The 18,037-nt window shown below is 41.5% G+C and overlaps 1 protein-coding gene and 1 long non-coding RNA gene across 4 annotated transcripts in view; both read left to right on the forward strand.

Moving 5' to 3' along the window:
* Window positions 1-10,334, forward strand: part of LOC144329945 (uncharacterized) — a 124,327-nt gene extending 113,993 nt beyond the window's left edge. Inside the window, exon 2 of the long non-coding RNA XR_013395699.1 lies at window positions 10,166-10,334. This is a non-coding gene — a long non-coding RNA (uncharacterized LOC144329945). The remainder of the gene's footprint in view (window positions 1-10,165) is intronic.
* The window catches only part of THSD4 (thrombospondin type 1 domain containing 4), a 698,888-nt gene that overhangs the window by 448,587 nt on the left and 232,264 nt on the right, over window positions 1-18,037 (forward strand). The window contains exon 1 of one of the 3 annotated variants that reach the window (XM_001089233.5): window positions 14,566-14,811. The exons of the other annotated variants lie outside the window; for them this stretch is intronic. Within the exon in view, the coding sequence (XP_001089233.2) occupies window positions 14,740-14,811 (72 nt within the window). The 5' untranslated portion in view covers window positions 14,566-14,739. Of the gene's footprint in view, window positions 1-14,565; window positions 14,812-18,037 lie in introns of those variants that run through there. 3 annotated transcript variants of the gene reach the window in all.

Genomic DNA, 18,037 nt, shown 5'->3' on the forward strand with positions numbered 1-18,037 from the left:
GGTAACTCTTCAATCCAGTTATCACTTAATTTGCTCTTTGTTCTGAGTTAGTTTCCCTGATATTTTCCAGCTGCCAAATAAGAGATGCAGAAACTGGGCAGAAGATGCCTGAATTCTGGGTGGAGGAAGACCAGGGCTGCGTTAGAATCCCTTGTGAACTTGAAAACCACCAACCCCCTCTTCATGTTCCTCTTTTGCAGCTCACCCATAACCCCAGTCTTAAGCTTTTACTGCAAGATCAGTTTTTCCAGTTTTTTCCAGTATTTTCTCCAAGTTCTCAGCAATTTCTGTAAGTCCTGCAGCCTAAAATACAGGTCCAAGCCATGCTGAGGAGTAAGTAAGGTTACACTGTTGGGTTGATCTGCCATGAGTAGACATGCACCGGTGTTCACTGGGACCTTTGGTGCTTATTCTATAGCCTTGGCCTAGAGGGAGCGAGGCAGGAAGAGAGACATGACCCAGAAGGGTAACAGCCATCAGCAATGCCGACACTAAACTCTTAGCAGTGCCTGAAACAAGGAAGGGTGGAATTGTGTGTGTGTGTGAGTGACGGAGTCTCACTCTGTCACCAGGCTGGAGTACAGTGGTGCCATCTTGGCTCACTGCAACGTCTGCCTCCTGGGTTCAAGTGATTCTCCTGCCCCAGCCTCCTGAGTAGCTGGGATTACAGGCACATGCTGCCATGGCCAACAATTTTTTTTTTTGTATTTTTAGTAGAGACAAGGTTTCACCATGTTGGCCAGGATGGTCTCGATCTCTTGACCTCGTGATCTGCCTGCCTTGGCCTCCCAAACTGCTGGGATTACAGATGTGAGCCACTACGTCCAGCCAGGGTAGAATTACTTAATGAAGCATTTATCTTGCCCCATATTTATTAAACTCTTCCACTAGAGTGTTTGGTGCTGGCTGTTTATAATACAGATGTTTGACAAATCTCTTAACACATGCAAAGCCATTTTCTTTCTTTTTTCAGAAAGTAATAATCATCTCTGTTCTATTCAAAGCAGAAAATTATATTTAATTAAGTAAAATTAAGATTAGAGAATGAGTGTGTTGAAGACCCTTGGAAGAAAACCAACGAGTTGGTTGACTCTGTCATTTTCCCACTGGTAATATATTCTCAGCTCTACTGGTGGGAGTTATAAAGTTTTCCATTTAGACACAGAATGAATACCTTTGGTCATGGAAAGAAAGCCAGTCCTTCTGAGATATTCACTTACTATGTGTGTGCCTTCTGAGATATGAGTTGTATTTGCTGAGCAGTTGAGTCTTCCCTGGGTTTCTGGGATCAGGTGCCTGCAGTTTGATAAAAATAACCTCTAGATGGAGCTTTTGCATCTTTTGGCTGAGCTGAGTTGCCAGTGAGGCAAATCCCCAGTAATCTGAGCAGGATCAAAATAAACTTCGTTACTCCTTCTTGTTACGTAAGTATTGTGTGTTTGTGGTGGGAACACTAGAAAATATAGATTCACAAATGGGAGAAAATAAAAATCACCGTGCAGAGATAACCAGCATTACCATGCTGGATAATAGCCTTCTGATCACTTTTTCTGTGTGTAATGAAAATGGTTTCATCTTCGAAATCCCCTTTTGTAACTTTTTTTTCACTTAGTAAATTGTCACATCAATACAGCAAACACCAATCAGTGTCACTAAATATTACAACACCATAGTTTTATAATTAAATAATATCCCAAAACATGCAGTAAGACGTATTTAATTCAGACCTTGTGATTAAACGTTTACATTATTTAAGATTTTTCACCATTGTGAACAATACCAAGATGAAAACTTGGTATTGTAATGGGCATTTATCCTTCATAAAAATTATTTTCCAGGTGAACGTAGCAACATGTTATTTGATTTTGTGTATCTTTGGTTACTATTAATGTTAAATTGTTTTTCGTATTAGAGTCTCATATTGCATTTGTGTATCTTCATTTGTGAACTGCCTATTCATAGTTATTCCCGTTTTTATCATTTCACTATTTTTCCAAATGAGAATAATTTTTGTTTTCTTACTATATTTTTCTGCTCACTGTAAAAACAATTAGAAAATAACAAAATTAAAAGAATGTGATACTCACCTTTTATGTTTGCTCAAAATAAAATTATATTAAGGATGGTATTTTATGGCTTACTTTTTAAAAACAGCATATTAAGATATAATTTATGGCCAGGCTTGGTGGCTCATGCTTGTAATCCCAGCACTTTGGTAGGCCAAGGCGGGCAGGTCACCTGAGGTCAGGAGTTCAAGACCAGCCTGGCCAACATGGTGAAACCCTGTCTCTACTAAAGATACAAAAATTAGCCAGGTCTGGTGGTGGGTATGTGTTTGAGGTACGAGAATCACTTGAACCCGGGAGGCAAGGGTTGCAGTGAGCCAAGATTGTTCTCTACACTCCAGCCTGGGTGACAGAGCAAGACTCCATCTCAAAAAAACAAAACAAAACAAAACAAAAAACCGTGTATAATTTATACATCATCCAATTCACTGATTTCATTTTTTTAGTATATTTATCTTCATAGGGTTGTGCAACTCTCACCGTAATATAACTTCAGAACATTTTCATCACTCCCAAAAGTAATCCTATACCCATTAGCAGTCACTCCCCATTTCTGCTCACCCTCCTCGGGCCTGTGAAACAACTCATCTACTCTCTGTCTCTATACATTTGCCTATTCTGGACATTTCATATAAATGGAATCATTCAACAAATGGTCTTTTGTGACTGACTGACTTCATTTAAGGTATCTTTTCGGGAGGGGGGAGGGATTGCATTGGGAGTTATACCTGATGTAAATGACGAGTTGATGGGTGCAGCACACCAACATGGCACAAGTATACATATGTAACAAACCTGCACGTTATGCACATGTACCCTACAACTTAAAGTATAATAATAATAAATTAATTTTTAAAAAAAAGGTATCTTTTCACGGATCATCCATTTTGTAGCGTGTATCAATACTTCATTTCTTTGTATTGCCAAACTATATTCTGTAGTGCCGATGTACCATATTTTATATATATCTATTCATTAGGTGATGGACATTTGAGTTATGTCCACTTTGGGGCTTGGGCTATTATGAATATTGCTGCTGTGAACACGTAAACATATGTTGTCATTTCTCTTAGGTACATATCTAAAATTGGAATTACTGGGTCATATGGTAATTCTACATTTAACTTTTTGATACAGCTGCAGACTTTTCCAAGGCAGCCGCACCATTTTACGTGACCACCAGTAGTATATAACAGTTCCAGCTTATCCACACCCTTGCCAATATTTGTTATCACCTATGTATTTGATTAGTGGTTTTGATTTGCATTTCCCTAATGACTCTTGATTTTGAGCATCTTTTTCTTTGCTTATTGACCATTTGTATGTTTTTTCCTGGAGAAATGTCTATTCAAACCTTTTACCCATTTTTAATTGAGTTTTCATTTATTATTAAAGTATAAGAATACTTTATAGGTTCTGATACAAGTCTCTTATCAGACATGATTTGTACATTTTTTCTCCCCCATTCTGTGGATTGCCTTTTCACCAACTTGATGGTATCATTAGCAGCACCAGGGTCTTCGATTTTGATAAAGTCCCCTTTATTTGGTTTTTCCTTTCTCACTTGTGCTTTTGGTGTTACACCTATAAAACCGTCACCTAACTCAAGCTCATGAAGTTACTCCTGTGTTTTCTTCTAGGAGTTTTAAAATCTTAGCTCTTATACTCAAGTCTATATATTAGTGTCCTACGGCTTTTATAACAAATTAACAAATTGGTGGCATCAGATCACAAATTTATTATCTTCCAGTTCCAGAGATCAGAAGTCCAAAATGGGTCTCAGTAGACTGCAATCAAGGTGTTGGCAAAGCCGCAGTCCCTATGAAGGCTCTAGGAAAGGATTCCTACTTCTGGCTCTTTCCAGCTTCTGGAGACTGCCGTGTTCCTTGGTTCCCAGCTCCCCTTCACCTTCAAAGCCTGAAATGGCAGGCTGAGTTCTTCTCACAACCCTCCCTCCTCTGCCTGGCCTTTCCACATTTAAGGACCCTTGTGATTAATTGTGCCTACCTTGATAATCTAAAATAATCTCTGTATTTTAAAGTCATCAGATTAACCATGTTAATTCCATCTGCCACCTTGTTTTTCCTTTGCTAGGTAATGTAACATATTCACAAATTTCAGGGATTAGGACGTGGACATCTTGGTGGAGACATTATTCTGCCTACCATGATCTATGATTTATTTTTTTAATGGATAAGTAAAAATTGTATGTCTTTATGGTGTACCACATGATGTTCTGGGTTTATGTACACATTGTGACTGGGTGAATCAAGCTAATTCACGTATGTATTATAAGAACACTTAAAATCTACTCTCTTAGCAATTTCCAAGTGTATAATATATTATTAATAATTATAGTGACCATGATGTAGAATCTTTGATGTGTTTTGAGTTAATTTTTGTGTGTGTGTGGGATGAGGTAGGGGTCTATCTTCATTCTTTTGCATGTAGATATCCACTTATCCTGACATCATTTGTGGAAAAGACTATTCTTCCCTTATTGATGTAGCCTACTTCTGTCTTAAAATGTAACAGCAAAATGTTGTCAGTATCAGCAGTCAATGGCATGGTCACTCTAAAGGACTGGATAGGAGTTCACTTTTTGGGTATACCATAGTGTATCTAGGACCTCCCCTATGGTTAGACATTGAGTCCAACCTTTCACTGTTAACATTGTCTTTCTTTAAGGGTTTTGTGTTTTTAAAAATATATTGTAGACCTGAGCCCTTTCGCCCTATAAACATTGTCAGTTATCTTTGAAATCATTCACTTCTTTCCATCATCCCGGTTTAAGCTCTTAGCCCTTTTCATCTAGACTACGGCCATAATCTTCTTACTGGTCTTCCAGCTTCCATTCTTGCCTGCCTCTAATCCCTTTGCCATACAACAGAAGTAGCCCTTGCAAACTGCAAACCTGGTCCTATTACTGCTGCCCTTGCCCTTAAAGTAGATTCTCATTAAGAGAAAGACAAAGTCTCTGCATCATGGCCCCTCCCTTTGTCCTCAGCCCATCTGAGGCTGGGCTGACTCCCCCTTGGTTGCTTCTGTTCAGCCACACCTCCTTCCTCTCAGGTCATCAGGAAGGCCATTATTGCTCCTCTCACAAGCCAATCTCTCTAATGAGGACAATCTTCCTATACTACCATATATTCTTCTTTTGTAATTCTTTTCACATTGCAATTCTAATTGTATTTGTTGGGTTTCATTAATGTTGGCATCCTGCACCAGACCAAAAGCTCCATAATTATAAGAATTGAATCTCTTTTTTCCTGGTTCAAGCAGATGATAAGTACTGATATTTTCAGTGAATGGACAAGTGAAATACATTCTCTACTGTATATTTGGCTTTTTTTTCTTTGTTTGTTTGTTTTTTTTTTCCTGGGACAGAGTCTCACTCTGGCCTAGGCTGGAGTACAATCACGATCACGTGTTCTTGGCTCACTGCAACTGCCTCCTAGGTTGAAGTGATTTTCATGCCTCACCCTCCCAAGTAGCTGAGTTTACAGGCACATGCCACCATGCCCGGCTAATTTTTGTATTTTTAGTAGAGATGAGGTTTCATCATGTTCAGGCTGGTCTTGAACTCCTGACCTCAACTGATCCACCTACCTTGGCCTTCTAAAGTGCTGGGATTACAGACGTGAGCCACCGTGCCCCGCCTATTTGTCTTTTAATTCTGTTTATGGTATTTTCAACTTACAGAATTTTAAAATATATATACAAATATATAAATATTTTCTTTTGTGATTTTTGTCTTCATTATAGCTCTGCTTAAAAATCCCTCCCCACACTAAGAATATAGAAATATAGACCCGTTTCCTTTTACTGTTTTCATACTTCTGTTGTTTACATAAAACCTATAATCCACTCGCAGTTTGTCATTGATATAAACTGGAGAAATTACTACTCAAGTGGTTGGCCACATTCCTAACCCTTTGCCTTCCTTTCCTTGATGATTTGAAGTGACTCATTGATTGCACACGAAATCCCTCTACATGTTTAGTCAGGTGAATGATCTGTCTCTTCCGTCACTGGTTGTTTTTGCCACTGTTTTCATTATTACGGCTTCGTGCTGTGTTTTAGTATCTGACAGTTACCTTTTGTAAGAAAATAAGATTTCATAAAATAATACTTTATGTTTATGCAGTTTGAATTAAGGTTTACTAGACAGATAAGTATTGCTTAAAGCAGTGGTTCCCAAACCAGCAGGCATCCACGGGGCTTCTTATAACACAAATCGATGGCCTTAACCCCCAGAGTTCCTAATTGATAAGTCTGGGATGAGGCCTGATAGTTGCATTTTAAAACAAGTTCCCTGTTGCTGCTGATCCAGGGACCACCGTTGAGAACCTCTGCCTTAGAGCAAATACTTGAAACAAAGAATATGGTCAACATGAGAACGGTTCTGATGCATTGTCTGAACTAGCTCCCCTGTGTACTGTAAGAGTTAGGATGGGCCTGTATGGTTTTGTTTTTTTTTTTTAGCATCTCCCTGATTGTGTCTCTGGCGCTTCTCCCGGCCCGACTTTAAATCCCTGAACCCAGTTGAGCCAAGTAACATCATTCTCCTTTCAGTGAACCTGCAAAGTGCTCAACCTAACTGCATGGCTGCCCTGATAGTTACAAGTGCTGATCCAGCCAGGCTTTGGCCCCTTTCAGACAGAAATCAGAGAAGGGTAAAGATGCAGTGACTTCCTTTGTTGTAGATTCTCATGATTGTCCTTATCTTTAAAGAGAAGGGAGAGCAATCACCGGAAATGCAGCAGAGATCTCTTCTTCGCTTTCCTCATTTCCCACCTCTGTGGCTCTTTAATGGCTTCTTGGTTCATACAAAGGGAGAGTTAATTACTAACACCTGCTTCTGCTTCTCCTTTCCTGCATGGCCAGCTCCCTGACTGATAGCCAGCTGCTTTCTTGACAGGAGACTTTTTCCACCTATTCCACACAATGCCAGCATATGTAAAGAAATAAACGTAGCTGTACGATATGGACCTCTGTGGAGAAACCTGCATCTTCCTTCTTCCTTCATAAAGGAATACACATTCTTTGCAGAAAGCAAAATAGCCTTAGAGGCGATATCTGCTATGATTTACTCTTCTTTATTAGTTAGAGGTAGTGCACAATTATATTTTACGTGAAATGTGTTGTTTTAGGTATCATATGTTCATTTTCCCTATTTTTTGATACTCTCATTTCTACCACTAACGTTTTCTCTTTTTAGGTCACCCAAAACTTAGGTTGAAATTATTTGAATTTCCTTGAGGAATATACCTTCTGGGAATTTAGCCTCTGTGTTTTCCGTTTTCTGGTATCTAAGACGAACCATGAGAAGACCTCCCGTCATAAGCAGATAAGAGTTTGCTGTAAAGCCCACCTTTGCATCCATTCTCTTGTGTGGCATTCACTGAATCAGGCTATCTGTGTGCTGACTCTTGGGGCCACAGAGAAAAAGACACATCTCTTGTATGGAGGACTCATTCTGTATGGATGAAGACAATGCATTTATTAACAATTATAACACATCATGATAAATATTACACTGGAGATAATCAGAGGATGGCTGGGGACAGAAGCCAGGGCACTGCCCTGAGCCTGACAGGGAGACTGATGAGATATAACTCCTAGAAAAAGTGACATTTAAGTGAATCACTGGGAGCAAAGAGAACTTGTGCATGTGTTCATTTCTATTCTTAACTATTATTACGACCATTATTTCATTTTCTTTACTTTTTTATTTTTTTGGGTGGGGGGATGAAGTCTAGCTTTGTCACCCAGGCTGGAGTGCAGTGGCGGGATCTTGGCTCACTGCAACCTCTACCTCCTGGGTTCAAGTGATTCTCCTGCCTCAGCCTCCCGAGTAGCTGGGATTACAGGTGTGCACTACCACGCCCAGCTAACTTTTGTATTTTTAGTAGAGACGGGATTTCACCATGTTTGTCAGGCTGGTCTTGAACACTTGACCTCATGATCTGCCTGCGTCAGCCTCCCAAAGTGCTGGGATTACAGGTGTGAGCCACCGTGCCCTGCCTACTTTTTTTTTTTTTTTTTTTTTTTTTTGAGACAAGTCTCTGTCACCTAGGCTGGAGTGCAGTGGCGGGATCTTGGCTCACTGCAACCTCTACCTCCTGAGTTCAAGTGATTCTCCTGCCTCAGCCTCCCGAGTAGCTGGGATTACAGGCGCATGCCACCACACTTAGCTAATTTTTGTATTTTTAGTAGAGATGGGGTTTCACCATGTTGGCCAGGCTGGTCTAGAACTCCTGACCTCAAGTGGTCCACCCACCTCAGCCTCCCAAAGTGCTGGGATTACCAGCATGAGCCACTGCGCCTAGTCTCATTTTATTTACTTTTTGAATAGCAATACATTCACATGTTTGACAGTTCAATAAGTATGAAAGGGAATATAGAAAAGCTGTCCACCAGTGTGGCTATTTTTCTAATAGCCACATTTTAAAAAGTAAAATGAAACAAATGAAATTAATTTTAATACTATATTTTATTTAACCCAACATATTCAAAATATTATTTCAATATCAAATCAACATAAAAATATATGAATGAGATATTTTACATTCTTTTGTTTATACCAAGTTTTCAAATTGTATAAAGTGCATTTTACACTTACAGGATATTACAATTTGGAATAGCCACATTTCCAGTACTCAGTATTTGTGTGTGGGTAAGTGGCTGCAGTATGAGACAGCACAGATGTGTAATAATAAATTTTCCTCTCATTTCTGTCCTGAAGCTACTCAGTTTCCCTCCCTAGAGGTAGCCATTATTAGTAGTCTCAAGTGTGTTTTTCCACAGATAACACATAGACAAGCAATTATAAACATGCATATGCAAATAATAGGATGGTAATCACACCTCTGTGCATCTTACTTTTTTCACTTAATCTTGGATATATTTCATATCATTACATAGGAAGCAAACTCAATTTTTTTGTTGTTGCTTCAGGGTACCTCATTTTATGGAGGTCACAAATTATTCAATTAGTCCCTATTGATGGGCATTTAGTGGTGTCCAATATTTGATGCTTATGAACAATTTGGGCTACATTTTTAGAGACAAAGAGCAACAGGAGCTAGCTCAGTGAGGATGGGGGAGTGACTTTCTAGAGAACGGGAGTACCAGGAAAGAAGGTATGGGGCACAAGGACACATGGCATTTGAGATAATTTCTTGTGGCTTAAGATGGCTGGAGAATGAAGTGTGTGTGAACACAAGACAGGAGGAGGAGGCTGGAAGGGCAGGAAGAGAATGTATTGCAAACAGTCTTGTAATTGTCGTATGAAGGGATTTGGACTTCATCCCAAAGGACACCCATCAAAAGATTTTAAGGAGCAGAGGAGTATAAATAAATGTTTGAATTAATAAATATATGGAAGAGGAGGGACAAATCATACTGTTGAATTCTGATTAAATGTAGAAGGGATGAGAGAAACAGAAAATCACTGTTAGAACACTGCAGTAATAATTGCTGCAGGCAAAATCTACAGATGAGTATTAAAATTAGCAGAGAAAACAGGATATTTGCATAGCCTCAAATTATCTCCTCTAAAATATTTATGAATTTGTCATGGTCTTAACACATGTTCAAATATTCTTTGATACTCCCCCTCCAGGAAGGAGAGCTTAATTCTATGGGATTTACTGATTCATTTCTAATGAACAGGATATAGAAAAGGAAAAATACTACCTCTACAGTGAAGAAACCTGGCAGATACCACATGGTCAAGGTGAACATTATCAGTGATAAGTCATATTGGAATAGAATACCCCTGATGAATGTGATAAGAAGGGCATTTTGCTTCTATAGTATTCTTCATAAAAACCCATTAACCCCTGTCTAATCATGAAAAAAAGTTAGAAAAAAACCAAATTGGGCCAGGCATGGTGGCTCACACTTTGGGAGGCTGGGGAGGCCAAGGCAGATGGATCACGAGGTCAGGAGATCTAGACCATCCTGGCTAACACAGTGAAACCCCGTCTCTACTAAAAATACAAAAAAATTAGGTGGGCATGGTGGCAAGCACCTGTAGTCCCAGCTACTCAGGAGGCTGAGGCAGGAGAATGGCATGAACCTGGGAGGTGGAGCTTGCAGTGAGCCAAGATCCCGCCACTGTACTTCAACCTGGGCAACAGAGCGAGACTCCATCTCAAAAAAAAGAAAAGAAAAGAAAAGAAAAAAACAAATTGAAGGACAAACTAAAAAATACCTGACGAGTAGTCTTCAAGAGCATCAAGGTCATGAAAAACAAAGAAAGGCTGAGAAACGGTCACAGACCAGGAGAGACCACAGAAATGTGATGACTAAATGTAATTGTGGTCTCCTGGATTGGGTCCTGGAATAGAAAAAGTACATTTTGGAGAAAAACTGGGGAAATATGAGTCTGTAGTTTAGTTAATATTATTGTGCCAATGTTAACATCTTAGTTTTCATAAATGTATCATAGTCATGTGAGATGTTAACAATGTGAAGAGATGCCATGATATTCTGTGCTGTCTTTGCAACTATTCTGTAAATCTGAAGTTATTTCAAAACAAAAAGTTAGAAAAAAAATCAGGAGAGTGACATGATTGGAATCACATTTTAGAAGATCCCAGTGGCTGCACTGGGAAAGAGGGCTGGAAGGGGAAAAGAACAGAACAAGAAGGTTGCTACGTAAAGTCAAGAGGAGATGATGGAGGGCTCGATGGGAACAGGGCAGCAGGAATATGGGGCCATAGACCTGCTGGGGAGCACTCTAGAAGGAAACTCAGTCAGACCCAGTGATGGTTTGGATGAAAAAGTGAGGGAGTAGGCTGTTGTCAGCCCCTGGGAATTATATAGATAATGATGTTATTTATTGAGCTGGAGGAAACAGGAGGAAGAACAGGTTTCAGGGAAACACTAGCTCGGTTTTAGACCTGTTGAGTTTGGAGTACATTTGAGGAATGCAAGTATCCATTAGGCAACTGGGTACATCGACCTACAGGTCAGGAGGGAGACCTGGCTACAGATGATTATAGAGAGTCATGGATGTGGGCCGGGGGCGGTGGCTCACACCTGTAATCCCAGCACTTTGGGAGGCTGAGGCAGGTGGATCACCTGAGGTCAGGAGTTTGAGAACAGCCTGATCAACATGGAGAAACCCCATCTCTACTAAAATATACAAAATTAGCCAGGCGTGGTATTGCAAGCCTGTAATCCCAGCTACTTGGGAGGCTGAGGCAGGAGAATCGTTTGAACCTGGGAGGCGGAAGTTGCTGTGAGCTGAGATTGCACCATTGCACTCCAGCTGGGCAACAAGAGCAAAACTCCATCTCAAAAAATAAAAATTAAAAAAGAGTCATGAATGTGCAAAGGGTTGGGGCCACTGGAATGATAAGATGGCCCAACAAGGACAGATAGAGAGGAGACAGGGCCTAGAATATAGGAATTTAGGAGCTAGGCCCAGGGTGTGTCAAGGAGTCCAGAGAAATGGTGACAAGGCAATGCTGTCATTAAGAGTCAGGCTCTGGACAAAGGCTTTTAGGGTCAGAATGCCAACTGCCACCTACTGTTGTGTGACATGGAGCAAATTATTTAATAAGCCTGTTATCATGGTTACATGAATCTATTTTAAAAGTTTTTAAAATAATTTTAATAATACTGGGCTCATAGTGCTCAATGAATGTTGGCTAATTAGAGGCAAAGGAAATCTAGAGCCATAGCCCTGGAAGCTATGGGAAGAGAGTGGTTCAAACAGGAGGACATACATTTCATACCCATTAAGATGGTTATTGTCAAAAAAGTGGAAAATAATAAGTGTTGTCAGGAGGTAGAGAAATTGAACCTTCGTGCATTGCTGGTGAGAATGTAAAATGGTGCCGCCACTATGGAGAACAGTTTGGTAGCTTCTCAAAAAGTTAAACATAGAATTATCATATGATTCAGTGATTCTACTCCTAGATATATATCCAAAATAATTAAAAGCAGGGATTCAAATAGATACTTGTACACCCATGTTCATAGCAGCATTATGCATAACAGCCAAATGGTAGAAACAATCCAAGTTTCTACCAGATGGATGAATAAACAAAATGTGGTATATCCATATAATGGAATATTGTTTAACCTTATAAAAGAATGAAATTTTGATACCTGTTACAGAGTGGATGAACCTTGGGAACATGCTATGTGAAATAAGTCAGACACAAACGGACAAATACTGTAGTGTATGATTCCACTTATATGAAGTACCTAGACCAGGAAAACTCATGGAGACAGAGAGTAGCATAGAGGTTGCCAGGGGCTTGGAGGAGGGGAAATGGAGAGGTAGTGTTCAATGAATACAGAGTTTCTGTTTGGGATAATGGAAAAGTTCTAGAAATGAATAGTGGTGATGGCTGCACAACATTGTGAATATACTTAATGCCACTCAATTGTATACTTAGTAATGGTCAACATGATAAATTTATGTTGTCTATTTGTTACCACAATATTAAAAGAAAAGGAGGACATGGTTACAGAGAAGTAAATAAGTGCTAAATGATTATCTTTTGAATTTTGTGACACAGGGGCCATTGGTGACCTTTCCAGAGCCCTTGCAGTAGAGCAGAGAGGTCAAAAGATTGCAGTGGATTGAAGGATGATTGAGAAGTCTCCAGACCAGGGGCTGGCAAACTGCTGTCAAATCTGGCCGCCTGCCTGTTTTTACAAATAAAGTTTTATTGGAACACAGCCACACCCGTTCATGTGTGTGTTGTCTGTGGTTGCTTTTGTGCTATAATGGCAGGGTTGAGTAGTTACTACTGAGACTACATGGTCTGTAAAACCTAAAACCATCTGGCCTTTTACAGAAGGTTTCCCAACCCCTGGCTAGACAGTACTCCTGGTCTTTCAAGAACTTTGGCTTTCTTAAATAATTCCTGCATTTCTCGTGAGGTTACTCAGTAGATAACTTTCCCCTTCAGTTAGGGAGCAGAACAGACCCAAAGCTGAACCGTAACAATGACTAAGAAGGGGGAAGAGGAAAAATTCATTCCTTTCTTTCCTTAACTGGAGATATTATCCTCACTATACCTGTTTTTCTCTTATAGCCCTGGAAGAAGGAATGAAAGTTCTTCCCTCCCAGTCACCCGCCAAAAAACTCCCCACTGGTAAATGGTCATGTGACTGGTGATAATAAAGTTTCTGAGATGGCTGCAAACTGCAGTTAGGTTTAAAGTTTCCTCATTAATGCAGGAAAATGCTCATAACCTGAGGCTTTTCAAGTGTTTATTAATTTACTTTCTGGGGCTGGCTGCTGATACTTATTTCAGATCAAAGAGAAAGCCTGTGTCTTTAGTACTTATTGTGTGCCAGGAACTACGCCACATTTTGTGCCTAGGTGAGCTCATTGATACTCATCATAACCATTGGATGGCATTTCCCTGTTTCACAGGAGGGGAGACTAGGGCTCACCAGGGTTAAATACTCACCCAGAGACACACACGAGAGTTTGAAGTACAACTGGAGTTTAACCCACACCTGCCTAATTCCAGGACCTCAGGGTGTTTCCACTGCACCATGCAGTCATCCTATCCTCTGTGGCCACCAAGAGCCTCAGAATAGCACCTTGAGCCCATTCCGGGCAGAATACATACTTGATGGGTTCTAATCCATTTTAAGCCATGACCCCTGCTATTTCAGGATAACAGGTGGCCATGTAAGGTGTATCTCAAGTGCACTGTAGGCTTTAGGATGACCCTTTTCCCAGCCTGCTCCCCACGCTCCCAAGCCCCACTTTGATGGTCGATGTGAGTCTACTCAGAGGTAGCTCTTATTTCTTTAAAACCATCCTGCATTTCAGTGTACTCTGACAGCACTGTCTGACACTTAGGATTCACTTGTTCCCATCTTACCACCTATTTTTACATTTTCTGCAATAATTCCTCAAGCTCTTGGTTAGGCATAGTGACCCAGGGATGCAGCAAGAGGGGGATATAATGGCTTCCACAGTTTGTGTCTATACAATTGGTGCACAAACACACATCACCCTTGTAACTTCTTTCCCCGTTGAGGCTGCCCTTGATAATACAGCTTTTAACTGCCTAGATTTCTGCAACCATCAAATCAGATCTAAAAGGGCACTCAGACATCATTCACCCAACCTTTGTACAAGTGAGAAAAATAAACTGCAGCCAGAGAGGGCTGGCAACTTGTCCAGGCAAACACAGCTTGTCAGCTCCAGATCCTGGACTAGGAAGGCCCTGGCTCTCCCCGTTCCCAGCCTGGAGCTCATCCTGCTGCAATTCACTGCCCCCTCCCTGCCTCAGTTGACGAGGTAGGGGCTGTCCCCCTGCATTTGGAGTACTTACCTTGGAACCCTTTTCATGAATGAGACCAGATGCAGAACTCCACATTGATCATTTCTGTCCCTCCCCTTTCTGCTTTCTGTTAAAGGCAGCCCCCCAGCTCCCAGCTGGCTCCTGTCCCCTCCCCCAGCCGGGAGAAGTTATTACATGAAGAGATCAGCTTACCAGTTTTCTTCAGAACAGAGGCTGAGCTCGAAGCGCCGGGTAGTACAGTGAGGGAGAGCCGAGGGAACCAGCGCGGTGCCTAGCGGAACTCCAGGGCTGGAATCCCGAGACACAAGTGCATCTGCTAGCTGTTAGCACTTGGCAGACGGAGTTCTCCTCTAGGGTAGTTCTAACTTTGGGTAATAATGTTTGTCAGCTACCTGATATTAACATTGCTCCACGTTCAAACAGCAGTGTTAGCAAGACCTGGGGGAGAGGTAAGCCAAATAAAATATCTTGTCAGAAGTTGTATTTTTTTTCAGCATTATATTTCCTCTTCTATCTACCAAGAGGGATCAGGGAATGGAATTTTATGGGGTGCAAAGAGTAATGCTTTATATTACTTTTGTAGGCTTCTCTTGCCTTTTCTTATATGAAGGCTTCTTTTCTTCTTGAAGAATTTTATAATTTCTAAAATATCATTCTGAAGCTGTCTGTACAGTTGCCACACCGGGAAGCTGCTCTGGCCTTGGTGTCAGATGCCTGTAGCACGCACGTTTCTCCTGCTGTAGCAGAAAAAAAAAAAAAAAGATGTGCCATGTCAGATTTCGTTAGGGACTGTTACCTTTTGAGAACTTTTCTCTAGTGCTGCAGAGAGAATGTACATGCTAGGGGAATTGCTTTTCTTCCCTGCTTTTGCAACACTTCTCTCTTTTTTTTATTATTATTTTTTATTTTTATTTTTTGCTTTGATGTGCTTGGAAAAATCTGTGTTTAACTTTCTACCATAGGTTTGAAAAGGGATGATGATATATAACAGGGCTAGGAGTATGCCCAGATGTACCTTAGCAGGGAGACATGTTCTAAGCTCATGAGGATGATTTATTATTATTGGTTCAGTTCATATGGTTGTTGGGTACAGGTTTTTTTTGTTTTTTGTTTTTTTTAACATCAGTGATACCTCTCGGAGTCAGTTTTTGATGCAGGCAAAGAGATTGGAGTAGATGATCATTGAGCCTGGAGAGGGAAGCACCTTGGTGTATCCACCCTCACCTGCGAACAAGCCTGCAACGTATTTCCCTCATCCACTCCTTTCCTTCCTTACCCTGATGCCTGAGTAACGAAAGGACAGCCTTTCTCCTGCATCCGTCTCCCTCTTTGAAAAGCCAAGTGAAAAGTGTATCTCCTAAAAAGGCCATGAGGCCACTTCACAGCTTTGCTTTTTGTTAGCCTTGTCAGGGACCAAGCAGGCTCTGAAAGCCTAATGTAATTACTTTCCCTTGTCTAAGAAGAGTGGAAGTGGGAGTGCTCCCAAGCCCAGGGCTGCAAGGCTAGCTGTGGTTTCAGCAGGCTTGTTGCTCTGTTCAAAACAGACATGCAGCTCAGAGACATGCAGCAACGGGTCATTTGTTGTAGGCTTTTCGCCTATTAGTTACTCATGTCCTCTGCTCTGTAGATATTTTCTGGGCCTGTGGAGTGATTGAGCCCTTGAATGGGAGCAGGAGAAACTGAATGGGTGAGTGATGCTGGAAGCTGAAAGCAGACCATTGCCCTCTAGTTGTAGTTGAAGTTCACAATTTCCCTGTTGATTTTTTTAGTGTGTAGAGTAAATGACAAATGGGCTGGCCTCACTCAGCCTGGAGCACTTAAGCAGGCGAGAGGAGAGCTCATATGGAAAATATTTCTATCACCGCTGCATGCACATATGGTCTGGGGAGACCCCCGAACTGAGCAAATCACAGCGCTCCAGCAGCCCCTCAGTGGCGTGCCAATTATTCTTATTAACAGCAAGCAAAGGGCAGGCTTTAGTTACCTGCACACAGCTGGCTCGTGGGGAAGGCCACGCTGGAATGTGTGTGCCCCTAGCCTTGTGTCACATGCAGAGTGGCAAACGGCTCTGCTTCACCTGACAATCAGCAAAGCAGATGAAAATTGAAAGGGATTATACAGGCTCACCCAAATCTTGGTGCTTTTCAGACAGTGTTCAGCGTTTGCGAGAAGGCAGAGGTTTTGTCTTATGAGTTAGAAGTGTGTGTGCTTAACATGAATAGCCAGAAAACCCGATCAAAGGTAGTGAGATGCCTGCGCTCCTGCCCCTTTGTTCCACTCTGCTTTGCTAAATAAAGATCCTCTTGGGCCTCTTCCTCTTTTCGTTCTTGCTTTCCCTCTTTCCCCTAGTGTGTGCATGTGAGTGTGCGTGCATGTGTGAGTGCGTGTGTGTTTCTGTGCTGTTGGCTCCAGAATGCCTGAGCTCCTAGGAAATTGTACGATTAGGATTCCTTTTTCCTTCTTGGAAATGAAGTGATGAGGAAGGAGCATGAGTATGAGTAGCCCCCACCTCTTCCTTAAAAAGAATGTAGTTTAGATAGAGCTTTGAAGAATGTGGCATTTATTTATAAGACCCTCTTTTTTATTGTCGTGTTACTTACAAAACTTACCCATAAACATGTGGCGTCGTCCCTAAGTCACCAAGATGTTCCTTTTCTCTGCCAGCTGGTTTTCTTGCAGGTTTTAATTATCTTCCCTTTGGACGTGCCTAAAAACACATGAGGAAAGGAAGAACGGGTAAGAAAGCGTCATACACCTGGGGGTGCTTGAAGGGCTGTGTTCTCAATGTGGAGCTGGAAGCCAAGCGGCACACTCTGGGAAGCAGTTTACAGTCAGTTTTCTAGGGTGTGAGGTCCTTTCAGATAAGCAGAGCCTGGCAGGTGGTGAGAGGAGGGGTGTGATGCAAAGCAAGCCTTGTTTGGCATCCTGTGGCTGGCACTGTCAGTGCTGGTGACTGTGGTCCAAGGACAGAACAACGTGGTATGGTGTCAGTGCATGGGTTGGAGAACAGACACAGAAAAGAACTGTGCCTTCTTTAATTGTCCCATTGCCAGAGCGTTAAACTCAGAACAGTGAGATCATGAGGATCCCTTTGTCCTAGTCAAGGTTAGGGTGGCCACCATGTACACTTGTACAGATGGGATGTATCCCCGAAAAGACTGTAAAGGACTTTTAAAGTCAAGCTGGACTTTTGATGCATTTATCAGCGTGGGGAGTGTGCCAATGTGCAGCTTCTTTGCAGGATGCAGCAGAATGGCGGGGAAGGGGAGGTGGGAATGGGAGGCTTGCATTTTCTTTCTTGAACTCGCACTTAACCTTCTCAGATAAGACCAACGAGACATTGTTATATGTAGGGACAGGGAAGGAGATGCAACTAGAAATCTACTACATTCCATATTTGGAATAACATGATAAATTCTGCAAAGTGTGGTCAAAAAGATGTTCTTTTATTTATTTATTTATTTATTTATTTATTTATTTATTTTTGAGACGGAGTCTCGCTCTGTTGCCCAGGCTGGAGTGCAGTGGCACGATCTCGGCTCACTGCAAGCTCCGCCTCCCAGTTTCACTCCATTCTTCTGCCTCAGCCTCCCAAGTATCTGGGACTATAGGCACCCACCACCACGCCCGACTGATTTTTTTGTATTTTTTAGTCGAGACGGGGTTTCACCGTGT

The sequence above is a fragment of the Macaca mulatta genome, chromosome 7 (genome assembly GCF_049350105.2).
Source record: "Macaca mulatta isolate MMU2019108-1 chromosome 7, T2T-MMU8v2.0, whole genome shotgun sequence".
In the NCBI taxonomy this organism is placed as follows: Eukaryota; Metazoa; Chordata; class Mammalia; order Primates; family Cercopithecidae; genus Macaca; species Macaca mulatta.